This window comes from Octodon degus, unplaced genomic scaffold (genome assembly GCF_000260255.1).
Source record: "Octodon degus isolate 3935 unplaced genomic scaffold, OctDeg1.0 scaffold00028, whole genome shotgun sequence".
Classification (NCBI taxonomy): Eukaryota; Metazoa; Chordata; class Mammalia; order Rodentia; family Octodontidae; genus Octodon; species Octodon degus.
In genome coordinates, this window is record NW_004524604.1 from 17,058,874 (window position 1) to 17,077,924 (window position 19,051).

Genomic DNA, 19,051 nt, shown 5'->3' on the forward strand with positions numbered 1-19,051 from the left:
TGTGTGTGTGTGTGGCCAGCTCAGCCCACCAGGGGGCGGGGCTGGCTGGCATGTGGTGCTGGGGGATTGAACCGCAGTCCCTTTGTTTTTGCTAAGCTTGTTCTAAGTAGGTGCTTTAGACCACTGAGCCATCTCACCAGCCCCTAAGTTTAGTTTCTTGTAGCTAACATTTGGACTTAATGTAATGACAGTTAGACTACCATTCATTATATTTATTCCCTTGGATACACTAGGAAATTCCCATAATGAAATTGTTTTACCAATTCCATTTTAGTAATAAAAGATAAGACATTACTATTAAAAACAAAACATACACACTTTATATTAGATCAAATAGTTTTCAAAAATTATAACAAAAACACATGCAAAAGCTCTTCTGCTTCAGTCCACCATGGAGTGTGTGCTCTTGCCTCCTTCCTGCACCGTGTCTTCTCACAAGACTTTCACAATCAAACAATCCCTGGCCAAGAAGCAAAAGCAGAATCGCCCCATTCCTCAGTGGATTAGGATAAAGACAGGTAATAAAAGCAGGTACAACTCCAAGAGGAGACACTGGAGGAGGAGCAAGCTAGGCCTGTAAGGAGTTACCCTCTGGGAGGTCACAAGACGATGTCTTCTTTTAATCAAACACCACTCAATCATGTTTTAAAAGTAACTACTGCCTGGACAGTGGAATATACTTAATCAGGAATCTTTTTTTTTTTTTTTTCTTTCTGTGATCAGTACTATTGAATCAATAAATTTTTGAAACCTTAAAAAAAATGCACAAGAAAAACCACCTCATTTTCCATTCAAGAAAAATATAAATAATTCAACTTAAGAGATAGTCTGAAAAGTATGATTCTTAAAGTATTCTTTATTAAGATCATTAAAAGTTGTAGAAACAACTTTCTATTATAAAGGCACAGGGAGACAGTTCTGATAAAATATTCAAATTAAACAGTAACTTACAGTACAAAAGACAATTTTAATGCACATACAAACCCCAAATGTCTGATTCAAAAATATTTTACTGCGTCTATTAATGGGTAATGATTAAAAATATAAATTGCTGCTGTATAATAAATATCTAATAGTGAATATATTGATAGCAAAGTGAACAAAATATTTATTGCTTTTCACATACATATTTTTCCCTGTAATTTTAAATTTCTAATTCTACTTTCTTCTCAATCTTTTCTAAAGTTAAAGAAATTCCACAATAATCTCATGGGGGAGAAATGGTAGTCATAAAAAACCACCTCAAGTAGTAGTAATCACTGCTGGCAGTGTTTTCTCACTTCCTACTCTGTAATCACAATTACAACCTCTCATCCAAAAGGTAAGATAAATGTTAATTAAACCATCCTAAGGTTTGTAATGAATACTTATCAAATATAAAAGATGTCCCATTTTGAAATTACATATTTTATTTGTAGTTTTAAGAGAATGCTAGATAGGTGATGTTTACTATTCCCTCTAAAATCTTTCCAAAGTTGTAAAAAGTCCTCTTACTAAAATTCTTCAGCACTTAAATGTTTCATTGAGAGCTATGCAATGAACGATATATTAAAATTAACATAATGCAATCTACTTTATAATGGGAATCTCTTAATCTTTTCCAGTTTTAAAACTGGAAATACCTTTATTAATTTCACCTTCCTCTTTTTTTTTGCAGCAACCTAATTTTATATGGGACAAGCAGAATTTTCATCACAAAAATCAAATAATGTGAATACATGATCCTAATAATATAATTTCAACTTAAGAAAGAGCTAATTTAAAGTATTTGATAAAATTACTTCATTATAAGTCATGTTCTGTGTATAGCAGCTACTACCGTGCCTAGCACAAAGCCAATGCTCAATAAATAGTGAATGAATGAATGAAAAAGAAAAACTTGGCTTTGGTTGTACATATTTTAATCACTTTCTGATTTAGGTAAAGTCAGTTTAGAACTAACTACTACACACTACACCAAACTTTGCTGTAAACATGTGTAATAATTTCAAACAAAAAAATATTACATACATTATAGTCAGAGTAACTTTTTAAATAGCCTACAAATTTCACAATTTGTTGATTTTTATCCACATGCTTAAATTTGATATTTTGATGTTTAGCAACTGGGTAAAGAAGACCCTGCTGAGCAGACTGGCTAATCATCTGTGCTACAGTAAAAACTATTTATCTATCAATAAGTGAAAGGTTCTGATGCCTGATCAAACTCAATGACTACCATGTTAATCTGCTAAACTACCAGTAAATAGAAGTGTAAAATACCTTTAAGTCACATATTCTTGAAAACAATAGCTTGTTTTAAAGAATAACCAAGGACATCTGAATTCAATGATAGAGCTAAAATACTAGAAGTAGGGTAATAAGAATAAGGTGACCAATTCTATTTTAAATTCTAAACGTAGGACTAGGTTTAATATTTCTTTGGCATATGCATTACTATCTTGGACTAGTTAGCATTTTAAAAATATTAGGTTATATCTTTTTCTGAACCAAAATTACCAAGGTGTAGATTTCTAGTGTTATTCTTTTAAAGCCTTTAGTAAACGATGAAAGGATATTTTGTAACAGAAGCTGAACTTCATATTCAATATACATTTATAATTATTGACCTAGAAGGATGTAATTCTTTATAAACAACCTGAAATGATGTCATGCAATGGTAAAACCACAGAAGGCAGAGGAAAAGTATGTACATATTAAAATACTCAGCTTTCTGCAAAAACAAAACAAAACAAAAAAAAAAAACATAAACCAGGGACTCCTGCCCTTACAGTAAATACATACCACATAGCACTGAATGAAAGCTACAATTTAAATGAACACCTACAGTAACCCGAACATGTACTATTTAATTAAAAAATCATAAAAATGGAAAATAAAACACCTATATATCAGAAGGAGTACGTGGCCTATAAAACAGGCCAATCTAAGTTGACATTCAAAGTAAATGCAAGAGATTCACAAAATCATGATAGTAATGCAAACTAAGTTACCAAGTACCTTTTGATACACAAGCCAATGTAACTATCAGACTCAGTTCCAATAGCTTAACAAAACTCATTAATCCACTCAGGCATAAGGGAGGGGAAGGCAGTCACTGATAACTCAAGTGTCCAAAGTATTTATTTGCAGAACCATGTGTGAATGTTGTAATAATGTCTTATCTCGATGGATGTTAACGTAAGATATATCAGTGCAAGTTTAGCATCCTCTGGGTGTAACACTTCCAAATTCCACTTTTCCAGATAGTTTTTGGTGGTTTAGTTTTGCCAGTGCCATTTAAATGGAGACAAGAAAAACAAAAAAAGTAAAGTTCACCGTAGACTACCTGACATTATTACTTAATTGTGCCAGATATTCCCGCAGTTCCTTTGCTGCCTGGAATCTGCCATAGCGTTTCTTTGGGTTGGCACATTCATCCAGTAAGGCCTCGAGTCGGCCGTCTTTGGCAATTTCAGTTGGTGGATCATGAAGAAGTCCTCCAGAGGTACCACGCCAGGTGGCATGTCTGGATAAAAGGTTTTGACAAACAGCATAATAATTGTGGTCCACAGTGACACGAGCACAAAGAATTTCTTTTGAGAATGATAAGCAAGCCTCCTTATCACAGTCATCAAATTTGCTTTCATACCATACATCCCAATTTTCAGGTTTATCTGTAACAGAGGGAAAAGCAGAAAAAAAAAATACATTTTAATATTTCTCCTTGCTTGTAAAACTAAAACATTTTGGTAATTGACATAAAGTATTTGTTCTATATTTCCATACATAAAAATACATTATAAATGTAAACATTTAAGTATATTAATTTACATAAATATTTACTGGGAGTCTGTCAATACTGAGGGAAGAATCATCAAGATCCTTATCACTTACAGGCTCAGCCTACTGACTTATTGTCATACACAGAATCACAAAGTATGATACAAAACTGAAGACTAGAGAAGATCTTCTGGCTGGAGCTACAGACAGTTGCATAGAAGAGTACAGCTGATTTTAGGGACTAAAATAAAACAAATCAGAAAAGCAATAAAGGAAAACAGCCTTCTAGGTCTAGGCATGTATTTAACAAGATTGGTCCAATGGTTGAGGAAACAATACATACTTCACTATTGCTAGACAGTGACATTAGGTAAAGAGAGGTGGTGCAGAAAAAGTTAGAGAACCAGGTTATTACTTGCAGTAAACCTTGATTTGTTTTCCAGAAAGATAACACTGGGTTAAAGACTGGAGGGACTAAGATGACAAGAACCACCAATGAAGGCATAGAAATAAAAACCAGTTGGAGAAACACTTGATACAAATATTAACAGGTATCGGTATATAAGGTTCTGACTGGAGAACAAGGTACGTACTAATAACATATTTGTATTAATTTTAATAATACAAATAAAAGTGTTACTAAGATATTTAAGTGGGTATATGTAAGTCAAACTAGACTTCAAATTTACAACTTTAAGGTTGGAAGTATAACACCATATTATAAAATACTATCATGCATGTGCTTGACCAAGCCAAAGCACAAAAGACAACTAATTTATACAGTACATGAAAAAAAATGAGGCATTTTAGGCAGGGGGAACTGCAGTAGGGAAAGCCCTGAATTAGATTCCCTCAAGAGGACAAAACACCATTAACCCTGAGGTTCAAGAAGTGACAGAAAGGAGCACTAAAACAAGTAGTATGAGGCCAGGCCAGGTCACACAGATTGGCCCTGATAAGGAATTTCACTTGAAGAACAATGAGAAGTTATGAAAATCATTCAAGCAAGTGAAAGTTGATTTATGTTTATAAAAAGTGAGTTATCTAATGGAAGATAAAAAATTTCAAGTTGTTATTAATCAAGAGTTACTGACTGAACTTGGCAAGAAGGCACACACTTAAAATTCCCACTAACTGGGAGGTTGACGTGTGAGGGTCTCAGGTTTGAGGCCATCCTAAGCATTTTGTAAGATCCTATCTTAAAAAGTAAAAGGGCCAGACTGTAGATTAGAGTCAGACTACTTGCACAATGCCCTGTAGGAGAAAAAAAAAAGTCACTTTTCCCCATTTACTGACTGCTTCCTAATGGCAAAGCAGCAATACGAATTAGGTTCTAAGGGGGAAAACATAGCAAAACATTAAATGAATGAATACCACACTGAGTGAGGCAAAATACAAAGACAAGGAGAAAAGATGGCCAGAAGAGACAAGGGAACATGTACCGTAACCTAATAACCCCACAATCAATGTAAAGGCTATATGCAATAACATGAGCTGAGACAAACAGTATCAGCAAGTATGAAAAAGCAGCTAAGGGAACTAGAGAAGGAGGACAGACAAGGATGGAAGGGGAGGGAAATTTTAAAAAGAAACAAGCTATAAAGAGCACATGTAACCATTCCTTAAAATGACTGTAATGTGAATTACAAACATACTAATACAATAAAAATCAAATTAAAAAAGAAACTACAAAAAAAAAAAGATTGAGATACATAAATCACCAATACTGTTAAGAACAGTTGAAATAAAAAAGAAAGCGAGGGGCTGGTGAGATGGCTCAGTGGTCTAAAGCACCTACTTAGAACAAGCTTAGCAAAGCACAGGGACCGCAGTTCGATCCCCCAGCACCACATGCCAGCCAGCCCCGCCCCCTGGTGGGCTGAGCTGGCCACACACACACACACACACACACACACAAATAAATAAATAAAAATTAAAAAAAAAAAAGAAAGCGAGTTCTTGTATGTACTTGTTTATGGAAAACTTAAAACACTAGCGTTCGACTTGAGTGGGAAGTTGAAGATAACTGATACAAGTTCTGAAAGAAAGATCTGCTGTCTAAAGAGAAGTGACGACGAAGGGAAGGGCACTGAGGGAGTTACCATAGCATAGCAAAACCTCAATTTCCCTATAAAGCATAAAATTCATTTACTAGAAAGTGAAAAGAGTGAATGAAGATCCTTTGTAAAATGGCAATTTTCAAGCCCTACTATAAGACACTTGAGAAGATCTGGCCAGAGTTATAGTAGCACTAGAGCAATGTTTCTATATGAAATACAATCATGTAAAGCTACATGGTTAGATTCCCAAAAGTCAAGAAATAATATAAAACTGTAAAATTTATTCTAAAAATATCTGTATAAAGTGAGAAACAAAAAATTACAAACACTGGAATGAACACTTGAGGAAAATTGCAAAAACTACAAATACACTGAAAACCACTGACCTATACACGTTTTAAAAAGGTAACCACTGTATAAAGGTAACCACTGTATAATCTACAACATCCACCGAAGTATGAAAAGGTAAATGGAATACTCCAGAAGGGCATTCAGGGGTTAGGGGAGTGGCTGAGTGGAATAAGCACTTCCCTGGCAAGTGCAAGGGCCTGAATTCAATCCCTGGTTCCACCAAAAAAATAAAAAGTAAAAATAAAAAAACAGTAGGGCATTCATTCTTTTTTGTGAATGACAACTTCCCAAACAAGAAATAGCACCTTTCAAGGGTGACCAAAGAATCAAAATGTGCAGTGAGAAAATCAAATACTTAGGATACTATGAAATTATCAATACATTATTGTCATATTAGCTGCACTGCTCAGGTATCGCCATGGGCAGTTTCTGCTAATCCACTGCTATAGCTTGTGTCTGGGTGTCCCAGTGAAGCCGCAAGCAGTCAATGGGGCAGGCTTTTAGACTTCATGATTAATTCATGATTCAAGGCTGGGATTATGAGTCTGAATGCTGCTGGGATTATGGGTGTGAGTGCTATACCCATCCTGGGGCAGAGAGCCTGAATGCAATGTAAGTAAGAGAGGCTTGCTCTCTGCCTCTGCTGCTCCGCCACTACTCCTCCCCTTTTGGCTCTTGCTGTTTTGCGCTGCCATGAATTGCTGCCCTCTGCCATGTGGCCCTGTGCACTGGAGTATGGAATGAAACCGCAACAAACTGTGAGCTAAATAAACCTTTCCTTCCTTAATTTTGGGTGCCAGGTATTTTGTCCCAGCAATGAGAAAAGTAACTGACATCCACCAATACTTGCTTTTACTTCCATTCTACCATGGGGAGATAACAGGTTGGGATTCAAAATACAAGGCTCAACACAGCAACAACCCTTCACTTTCTTTTTCTAAATGAACTTTTTCTAGACTATAGAACTAGTCTAGACTATCCTTGAATTTTAAAATTTTCTAAGCCATTTAGTTTTCAAAACACTTCACCTATTTATCCTATGGAGAACTCAGAAATAAATGAAGAACAAAGTGAAGGATGAAATGCAACAATCAGAATATCAAACAGTCACAACTTTGATGCTAAGAATCATCCAAATAGTTACAAACAAAACCAAGCCATCACTGTAGGCACCCCAGAGAACAAACACAGAACATCACTATAAGAGACCCCATTAAAATCTAGTCTTTCTGGAAATATAAACTTTAAGGGCCGGCCAGATAGCTCAGAGGATTAAAGTGCCTGCTTAGACAAAGCGCAGGGGCCGGGATTCAATCCCTGATCTCTGGTGTGCCATCCCCGATCCCAGGCACAGCCCCAGGGGTACGCTGAGACGGCGATTGATACTGGGTGGGGTGGCACATGCCTGTAATCCCTGTACTTGGGAGGCTGAAAACAGGAGGATCATTACAAGTCCCATCTACATAGTGCGACCCTGGACTAAAATACATTAAAAAATAAAAAAAATAAAATAAACAAACTTTATAGACTCCTAGCCCACAGAACATAGTAGACAGTATAGGAAAGACATGTAAACATACATGTGCAGAAACACAGTATTTGCATTCACTGGAACCCAAAAGATACTTCACAATGTATGGGGAGAAAGACTAAGAGTGGAAGCTTAATGGTTATATAAAGCAAAGAAAGATGCAAGGTTGTTACTTAAAGAGGAAATTCAAGCCTTCATATAAACATTTTGATCCAGAAAAATTATATAAGAAAATAAATGTTAAAGTCATATACTTACTTTGTCTAATTAATCTTTTGTCAGCAACCAAAACATTTTCAGCATCTACAATGATTACCTTCCCATCTCGAGGACCAACTGCAAAATTGTCAAAACTGACATCCAGGAGGTAGAGTGCAAATTCAAAGTCATTGTTTGTAAGTTGCTCTGCTATTTCCATTAACTGCCAAGCGAGATCAACTCTTTTCTCCCATGGTGCATTGAAGTAACTCCACAGTTCTTCTCCAACGTAATTTACAGCCACCATTCTTCCACACGCTCCAAGGTATTTTGCGAATGGCCAACCCTCATCTGAAGGAAAACTCTACAAAAGAATTATCTTAATGTTATAAGTGATAGTGCTGAAAGTGTTCTAGGTTTCTCTTAAGACCCTCCCAGTAGAGACCTCTACTAGAATGAGTTTGGATTTTGTTATAGTCAACAACGGTTCATTAAAAATAAATTTAATTTCTTCTGCAAAGCCTGTCATTGCCGTATATCCTTATACCTTGGTATTTTTTTTTTAATTTTTTTTTATTTGTGTGTGTGTGTGTGTGTGTGTGTGTGTGGCCAGCTCAGCCCACCAGGGGGAGGGGCTGGCTGGCATGTGGTGCTGGGGAATTGAACCACGGTCCCTGTGCTTTGCTAAGCTTGTTCTAAGTAGGTGCTTTAGACCACTGAGCCATCTCACCAGCCCCCTAGGTATTTATTGTTAATTGATTTTAAGAGGCATGAAGATACCAAAACCAATGAGTAGCAAACTATTTTGAGGGGGGTGGAAAAGATAGGCAATCGACACCAACAAGTTCAGGGCAAAAAAATTCAGGGATAGAATTTTTACATTAACATGTATCAAGTACCAAATTCACACATTCATACAAGGGAGTTTCAGAGCACTGGAACTCCAAGGTATGACTCGGACTTTACCATTTTTAAAGTTAAAAGACTCAACAAGTCTTGCTTATCAAAAATTTTGGAATAAAACATCAGTAAAAGGTAACACACTGGCTTTATTATCAAATCTAAAATCATGCTTTCTTGTACCTTGATTCATATAAATGACATCAATCCCTATTTCTGGACAGGACTGTAGGTCTACTAACAAGCAAATATTTATCAGAACCAAGGTACTGTCCTATGCTGTTAGAGTGAACTAAATAGTCTCTGAGAGCCATAGCTTTTTTATTTTAGGAGACTAGACATGAAACAAATCATTGTGAGAATGTCAGTTGCTAAAATGTGGCAAGACACCCATGACAGCATTTAATAGGTGCCTGAGCTATTCCAGAAATGGTCAGAGGAATAAATTCTTGGGCTTTTAAACTACATCCAAAAACAGGGAAAGAACAAACTGATTCATCAGTGCAACCCCTACTCCAAGCCTCAACTGAGTCTTATTTTCCTTTCTCTGATCACATTTTTTGCTCACTATGGCCCAGTCTCACAATTATTTATTTAAAGAGTTATATAACTGAAACCTATAACTACAAAATGAGCACTGAGGAAAAAAAAGGATAGCTAGAGATATTTTAAACAACTTTTTTCTTTTCTTTTCTTTTCTTTTTTTTTTGTATTTTAGGGAAGGGTCTACAGGGTGTTCAGGGCCTTACTACTAGATTGGACTCTTAGTGATCTGCCTGTTTACAGCCTCCCAAGAGCTGGGATTACAGGCGCGTGCCACACACCCAGTCTCAATCTCAGTGCACCCTGGGGATGGGGCTGGCACAGTAGGCTAGGGGATCGAACCCTCAGTCTTTAAACAACTTTTTGGGTAAGATCATAAAACCATAGTTGAGTTTTGAAAGCCATTCTTCAGGCCAAAAATTGTCTTCCTTTATACTGGAAAAAAATAAAATATTAGAAGTTTATACAACCATCAAAGATGACTGGGAAGGGCTGGCCAAATAGCTCAGTGGATTAATGCATCTGCAAGCAGGTGTAGGCGCCAGGGGTTCGATCCCCAGGCCTGCCCAGTTGGCCCCGCCCCTGTAATCCCAGCTCTTGGGAGGCTGCAAACAGGCAGATCATTAGGAGTCCGATCTAGTAGTGAGACCCTGAACACCCCATAGACCCTTCCCTAAAATACAAAAAATAAAAAATTAAAAAATTTTTTAAAAAGATGACTGGTAAAGCATTATTAAGGATCATCTTACAATAAATCACTACTAAGTGAAAGAGTAGCCTACTTCCACTGTTAAAAATTAAACAATTTATATACATTTAAAGTGCTAACCATGAGGCTCTTGAAGTATTAAGAAAATAGGCAACATCAACTTTACCTCGAACTTTAAATTGTCAAAACACAATACCAATGTCAAATTAAAATTTTATGAACTGTGTAACAAAAGGTTTTTAAAACTTCATCCATAATTCTCAAATTTCATCTGCTTCAATTTAAGACCATTAGTAGATAACAATACTAGTCTTTGTGTCTATATTATTTCAAATATTTATGATTTGCAGCTTTGTGATAAAACAGTAATTCTTAGAAACTATGAATCTTCATGATAAACTGATAGAATTTTAGTGCAGAGATTGTATTTGTTGATTAAAATTAGAAGTAATCACATTTTTAATCTTGTGGCTGAGGATTTTTAAATTTCTTGGAGATTAGGAAAAGGTGCTCATGTTCAATGTGTAGTAGAAAAACTGATTTTTAACTACTACTTTTAACTTTGCCTGCCAATTTAAAATACCCATGACCTTGACAGTTTAGTTACATAGGATTACAAAAGGTTTAACTATTTTCCAGAAGTGTTCATGCAGAAAGTCCCCAATATTAAAAAAAAAAAAAAAAAAAAATGAAAGCACTAAGGGTAAATAAATACAGGAAGTTATATAAGTTTGCCATGAAAATGTATAACAAAACACTCCTCCATATACTATTGGTATATTATTCACATGCCATATTATAGAACAAATACAAACATATCTTTGTGAAAATAAAATGGTCTTTGACAACAAGAGAAAAGGGAACCCTGCCAACATCTGCACATGTAACAAATGCCTCCTTGTTTTTGGAGCCCTTCCAACTGGCAAGCAACAGTCAAAATCTACACTTCATTACCCAAGTTCCCCATAGAAGAGGGCAAAATGTATGAACAAATGTCACAATGAGCAAACTTGATATTCACTTAGTGATTTCTGATTTAAACTGAAATCCTGTTATGCCTCAATTTCAAAAAGAACACTACAACTCTTTCATATAGTTTGCTACCTAATATTTTGGAAAAACTTTAATTCACTTGCTCATACAACAAAAATTTTTAAACATTTATTTATGTATTTATTTATTGTGTGTGTGTGTGTGTGTGTGTGTGGCCAGCTCAGCCCACCAGGGGGCGGGGCTGGCTGGCATGTGGTGCTGGAGGATTGAACCGTGGTCCCTGTGCTTTGCTTAGCTTAGCTTGTTCTAAGTAGGTGCTTTAGACCACTGAGCCATCTCACCAGCCCACAACAAGAATTTTTCACTGTATAGTTAAAACAGATTTCATTAATGAGAATACAATTCTATTAAACACATGGTAATGTGCAAAAATTCTCAAGTTAAAATATTTCTCATATTCATTTGAAGCAAATGGCCAAGCAGAATTTAAAAAAGAAAACTTTAAGATGGTTAAGCTTGAATTTGTTAACTATATCAAGCAACATGGAAAAACAAGCTCCTCCTGATTACTGATCTCCCAAAGAGAATAAAACACAGTGGCTAAAATAGGTAGTTTAATGTAGGGGGCCTGTGTTTTCTTATTTAAAACAAAAATCTAGGGGTTAGGGGAATGGATCCAAAGCATAAGTGCCTGTTTTGCAAGCACAAGGTCCCGAATTCAATCCTTGGCACTAAATTAAAAATAAATAAATGAATGAAGAAAAAAATCTAAAGAGTTTAAATTGCCCAACAATCTGAGATAATATGATAGGTTAAGATTGTACAGAGGCAAATGACAGTTTGGTTCAATATTCAGCACCATAAAATTTTTTTTTTAAAGCCATGATAAATTGCTAAGATTCAAAAGTATCAAAAATACCTTTACTATTAATTTCCAAAAATAAAACATGATTACGAAACCTTATTACCAGATCCAGGCATCTCTTATGGGAGGGGCAATAAAAACAGAGCTGGGGAAATAGGTTGGTGGTCTAAGCACAAGGGCCTGGGGAATCTAAGCACCTTCTTGGCAAGTGAAAGGATATGGGTTCGATCCCCAGTACCACATGCTGTGCCAGCCCTGAAACTGAGTGTGGAGACCCACACCTGTAATCACAGAGCTGGGGAGGCTGAGACAGGACCATCTCTATGAGTCCAAGCTGTGTAATGAGATCATGTACCAAATAAAGATTTTTTAAAAAGGTTTTAAAAATCCAAATGGTATTAATATTGTATGCACTGACAATATTTTAAAACTAAAGTTTCAGAAACAAGTAAACAAAACCACTAATGTCACCATCCATGTAAGAAAAATTGAATGGTGATATGAATATCCTAATTGATACAAAAGATTAAAAATTTATATATTTATATGGTATTGCATATAGTTATCAAAACTACAGTAAGAGCAGTATAGTATATTTTATATATATATATATAGAATAATAAACTTGAAAATACAAGGCTAAATGTTGACGTTCACCTCTATCTAAATTTCACTAGTTGTATCTATGGGAAAGTATGACTTCATGGTTTCTTTCTTTTAAACCTGGGGTAGTGCTTGTACCACCATATTTATGAGGCAATTCAATGCTAAAAAAAAAAAAAAAGACAAGATGTATCATATACTTTAAAAAGAATTGCATTCTGTAACACAGACACTAAAATGTGTTGTTTTCTTAACAGCTTCCAAAAGATAACATCTTCAAACTCTAACCAACTAGTAAATTAAAGAAACACCTTCATTGTCTTCTAATAATTTCTAATTCACCATGAGATACACAAAGTGGTTATGAAACCCTAAAAAGATGTGATGTTTTAAGAATATACAGAGCATTCCTGAGCAGTAACAATGCAAGAAATCAAAAACGTGGTAGCAGATACACACCTAAACATAGCACACTGTAAAAAAAAAAACAAAAAAAAAAACCCAAACTGCAAATGTTGAGATGACCTATCACTACCTAAATCAAAACCAAGTCATTACATTTTAATGATTAAAAAAGAAAATTCAAGGAAACAGAGTTGGGAGGTACGTGAATGGTAAATATAATTCAGTCTTATTAGTACAGTGCTGATTTGTGTAAAGGCAAAACCAAGGTACTATAATTCTTCTTGCAAAAGTCAAAATAAATTAAAAAACAAACTCAGAGAACTTTTCAATTCAATATTTTTTTCAGATTTTAGAAAGAGATGCTACAGAGAAGCACCCCACAAGCAACCATTATGTTGCAAAACAAAGTGACATTATTTATCCTAGGAGAGCTCTATGTAGGTGGAGCCAAAAGGATGAGTAAAACATCAAGACAGACTAGGAATGGACAGTAAGAACACTACACACATACATTAAAAGTGATGAAGACAAAAGCCAGTAGAGCTGCAGTGAAATGAAGGAAGGAATGCCTTGAAGTAATGAGGTCTGGAGAAGAAATAAGGAATATATCATGTTGGGATTACAAAATAAAACACACCTGCCTGGCAAGCACAAGGCCCTGAGTTCAATCCCTGGTACCACAAAAAAAAATGAAATACAAAAAACTAAACAAATATATGCGCTGGGAAGAGAGCTCGGCAGTCTAAGCGCCTGCCGGGCAAGCACAAAGACCTGGGTTCCATCCCTGGTACCACATGCCACGTCAGCCCTGTGCTGTACAAGTCACTGAAAATGGGAGTGGTGGCACACGCCTGCAATACCAGAGCTAGGGAGGCTGAGAGAGGAGGATCACTATGAGTTTGAGTTGCATAGCAAGATCCTGAACCAAATAATTTTTTTATTAATTTTCTTGAGAAACAAATAGCAATGAGACAGTTTCAAAACCGATTAATATGACAGTTTCAATAATTAATACATTGCATACTGTTGTCTTCGTAGTGGTTATTCATAGTATAAGATGCAGACATGATATCCTGTCCAAACGCTATTAGTACAAATCTTTCTTCTCACTGAATTAAGAGAAAGTAGCTGTATACGTATCCTATTTTCTATACACAGATACAAAATGGTCCTTCATTTGTATCCCCATTTTTTGTTTAGTTTTGTCAGAGATAGGTATTCCATTGCCATTTAAATATTGGAGGTGTGTGAATTCAGCAAAATAATCCAATATAGTCTAGTAGTCCTTAATAGTGGTAGGTTATCTGTAGGACTGGCAATGGCAGAATAAATAAATATTTAACAGTACCTTTTGAATTATTTATTTTCAAACAATGAATGACATAAAATGAACAGATTAAAATAAGATCAACTTTAACAGCCTGTGTTCTATTAATCTTTTTCCCTCCTGCCTGATCAAAAGAATGTTGATGAACTAAATTTCTAAGATCAAAATTCCTTTCAGACTACAAATATATATTTTTTATAATCATTGATTACTTTATAATGTTCCAATAAAGGAATATAACTTTTCAGTTCACCTAAAAAAACAAAAAGAATACGGAACAAGAGATGGATTACCAGTCAAAACTGATTTTCTTTTTAAAGGACGCAATTCCTAGTATAAACAAACTAACCTCAAAAAGTCTTTTAATAAGAAAATTTGATAATTACATTTTTACAACTGAAAAGAAATTTTTATAACTGGCCCTTCCACACAAAAACAATATGAAATTTAAACTTTAGAACTTTCTTTGAAAGCAAATGTTACCTAAAGCATAAAAAAATGTTAAAAATTCAATTTAAAGTTTATAATTATTTCTAAAGGCCCAAATTTGAATGAAATCCCATTGTGGTAATGCATGTTATAACAGCTGTTCATACAGATTAGTCAACTGTACTGTGCTGGTGACAGACTAATGTGTTCACAGTTTTGTGAACTGTCTAGAGAGGGAATGTAGTAAAATTACTGGGTTGATTTAATGGTTACCTAATTTTTGCTAGAATTTGCCCATGACCTTAGCTCTTTATTTATACTGCCATGTAATGGCCAAAACCCACTGCGAACACTGTGGAAGCCTAACAGTGTCAAGATTTTTAAGTCATAGGATATGTTCCATTTATTATGAAATAATTTTCTGAATGCCATTTCCACCCACCTCAAATTCCAGCAATATTAAGCAATGCTTTGAAAATAGTAAGGCTGTGTTATCCACTGAATATCATGTGCAAAAGCTGTGTCTAAAATTGATATCCGATATTAAGTTACATTACGAACAAAAATTATATAAATTTACCAGACATAAATTATATTTTATAATAAACAGCTTAAGAAATGCCCCCCAAAAAATCATCTCATTTGGCTACAAGTTTTAAATATGCAAAAATGTACTAGTTCAACTGACTCTTACTCTCACCAGCAACTACGATTTACAGTTCTGACTTGAACACACAATATACCTACAAACACCACACTCAAAACATTTGTATTCAACAAGAAGAAAACTTTGAAGGGAAAAAAAAATAATAATAATTGTAAGCTTCTTCTAGACTCAATAACCTAAGAACACCATCTTTCCTTAGTCCAGACTGACTTCTTAGGCTGACAAGTACAACAGTAATAACTTCTTTGGTTCTCTAAAACAAATTAACATAGCCCCTTAAAAGAACTGGGACTATTCTGTTTGTTTACAAGTAATGTCCCCTGTATTAAACATATGGACTGTGGTTTTAGCTTGGTATTCTTATTGTCTTAAATTTAAAACAGACAGAACAATATTCTTGGTTCACTCAACCTACTTCTTCTCCAGGCTTTCTCACCTTAATAAGGAACAGTCATTCAATAATTGCTCAGGCCCCAACTTCAGGATAACCCTTTATTTTTCCTTTTCCCTTAAGCATAACAACAAGTCCTAGAGCTTTTGTTCTGAGATAAATTTGGTCCGACTGCTTTTCATAATTGCTATTGCAATTCTTAATCCCAATCACAAAGATCTTTCCCACAAATGTAAACAGCTTTTTGCCCTGACTTTTCTCTTTCTCGTTATAAATCCGTTCTCTACAAATCAGGTACTGATAAAACCACTTCTAATTTTCCCACTACTCTAAAAATAAAAATTCTAGCCCATTAAGCATGGTACAAGGGTACACAGGTCTGAATCCCTGTGTACCTCTCTCTGGTTTTCTACTACTTTCCTATTTACATATTTGATCTTATTTTGGATCAGCTAAATGTGGACCTCAGCTAAAATTGTGTACTTTTTCGCCACTCATTTTTGTTTTTTTTTTTTGTTGTTGTTGTTGTTGTTTGGCAGAACTGGGGATTGAACTCAGGTCCTTGCGCTTGCCAGGGAAGCGCTTATTCCACTGAGCCATCTCCCCGGCCCCTCACCACTCATTTTGAACTACTACTTGTCCATCCACAATTAGAGAATCTAATTCTATCATCAGAGATGTTCTCATTATAGTATGTAATATTTAAAATTATCATGCTCTTAATTTCCTGCCCACATTTAATGTTCCAAAAAGCAAAGGCTACGCAAACTATGCCAAAGCCTGTCTTCTTTACCGTACCCCAAGGGTGAGATCAATTCTTGGCACTACTGTACAACACTACACAACTCTTGTCAAGTCTCTTCATAACTAAAACTCCAAAAGAGAACTAGAAGAGAAAAATATGAAGATTGTGAAGCAGCATACATACATCAGACAATAATCTTTTAAGGGCCAGGAGATGGCTCAGTAGAATAAGTGCTTCCCTGGCAAGCACAAGGGCTTGAGTTCAATCCCCAGTTCCACAAAAAACAAATCTTTTAAGAGTTCACGAATGCTCATATCTAGCCAAGATATCACCTCTATTTTTTCAGTATATTATTCATGAATGTATTAAATTAATGACATAGTGAGAAAAAAAGCTATTTGTATTTTTGAATGCTTACTCAAACCTTCTTCCTATAATATTAATTTGTTTTACTCTATCTGGGACAAATCCCTAGCCCACTTTAAAATTATTATATCAATAAACTTGTATTATGTATTTCTGAAACAGGTATCAATATAATGTACTAATGAGTTTATCAAAAGCTACAGCTGCATAAAAACTGAATAAACTGACTTGCAAAGAATACTGTAAAAATACTGTAAAAAGCTTTATAATAGATATATAGATATATATAGATATATATATTACTTAAATAATCCTACTTTGCAAAAAAAAAATTCTATACCTTAACTTTTTTTAATGTATTTTAGTACAGCACCTACAGGGTCTCACTACATAGACTGGACACGCAGTGATCCTCCTGTTTTCAGCCTCCCAAGGGCTGGGATTACAGGCACACGCCACACCACCATGCGCAGTCTCAAATGCCATCTCAGCACAGGCATGGCCAGCACAGCAGGCTGGGGATTGAACCCCAGCCAAATCCCGGCCGCTGAGCTCTGCCCTAAGCAGGTACTTTAGTCCACTGAGCTATATCTGGTTGGCCCTTAACTTTTAAAAATAATCTTGTTAAATAAGTACTAACATCCCTTTAAGTTTACTGATTTAAAAATCCAAGATCTAAAACATGTAAGTGATTTGCCTAGTGCCATTCAACATCTTTGTGGAAAGACAGAATCGCATATTGTTTTGTCTTATTCTTTTTTTTTATACTATTTGCTACAGTTTAAATCTAAAATGTTCCTCACGGGTGTTGTGTCCAAAGCGGGGGGCTTCTGGATGATGTCTGGATCATGTCAGAACTATACTCACCTAATGATGAGCTCACAGGCAGATAGATGTGTTACCACCTCTTCCAGGGAGAGGTAGTAACAGGTCACTGGGGCATGTCTCTGGGGGCACACTTCCCTCAGGCTTCAATGCTGCTTGCTTCACTGTTGCCACGATGTGAGCAGCTTCTTACTCCTACACCCAGTCAGACCTTCCACCACAGGGGTTTTTGCCTTGTAGCCAGTAGACTGTGGATTGAACCCACTGAAACTGTAAGCCAAAATAAAACTCTCTTCCTTTAAACTGCCACTGATGGGTACTGGGTCCCAGTGATGGAAAAACTAACTAGTACACTGTACATCAGTCTTGCCACCCGAAAAACTAACTAGTACACTGTACATCAGTCTTGCCACCCCTTATTCCTATTTTGGCAAAATTTCACTCCCCCTGCAGGTCTCAGTTCCTCCCTGAAAAGTTCCCTTTGCACCCACGCTTACCAAAACACACCCCATCTCACCTTATGTGAGTCATCTGACAGTGTGCATATACCTTTATTTCATGGCTTGTTTAAGCTATTTTGATGGTTTACATATACATTCACTTATATTAAACTAAATGCTCCTTTCAACCTTTCAATCTAAACACTCTGTAAGATGACTACTTGCCTAAAGAACACACAATTCTGTTTAGACTCTAAATTCAAAGAGCTCCCAGGTATTTCCATACATAACTTCTCACCAGGAATCTATAAATTGTATATAAGATTCTAATATATAATTTAATAATTTGCAAGGTCTATGAGTAGCATAAATGACTATCTTTCCCTTACACTAGTAATTTTTAGTCTTAAAACATTTTACAACCACTTACTAAGGTTAATCATATGTATAAGAAAAATGCAGGTTTTACATTCTAAGGCCATTATTAGGTTAATAGATAGGTAATGAGTGGAAAGGGAAGAAAGATGTCAGCATTCTATAAAGTGTTAGCAGCAATTACAGTAGCACAGGAAGTAGGCCAGAATCCACAAGCCAGGAAAAAAAAACAACAACAACAAAAACCAGTCTGATGGTCCCCAGGGAAACTGGCCACCCAAGTCTAGAAAGAAGAATCTCACAAAAAAATAGACCTTACTATTCTTCAGCAAATTGTGAACATTACATACTCAACACAGATACAAAAAATAGTTCAAAGATTAGAAAACACAGAAAGGAGCCGGGCAGATGGCTCAGTAGTAGGATAAATGAGTTCAATCTCCCCGTTCCACCAAAAAAAAAAAAAGGAAATTAAATGGGCTTTAACTTCTGGGGAGATGGCTCAGTAGAATAAGTGCTTCCCTGGCAAGTGCAAGGGTCTGAGTTCAATCCCCGGTTCCACGACA

The 19,051-nt window shown here is 35.6% G+C and overlaps 1 protein-coding gene across 1 annotated transcript in view; it reads right to left on the reverse strand.

Moving 5' to 3' along the window:
* Positions 1 to 836: 836 nt before the first annotated feature.
* Positions 837 to 19,051, reverse strand: part of CUNH3orf58 (chromosome unknown C3orf58 homolog) — a 24,585-nt gene continuing 6,370 nt past the window's right edge. The window contains exons 2-3 of the mRNA XM_004629205.3: positions 7,963 to 8,266; positions 837 to 3,656 (exon numbers count right to left, since the gene is read on the reverse strand). Coding sequence (XP_004629262.1) covers positions 3,325 to 3,656; positions 7,963 to 8,266 — 636 coding nt within the window. The 3' untranslated portion in view covers positions 837 to 3,324. The remainder of the gene's footprint in view (positions 3,657 to 7,962; positions 8,267 to 19,051) is intronic.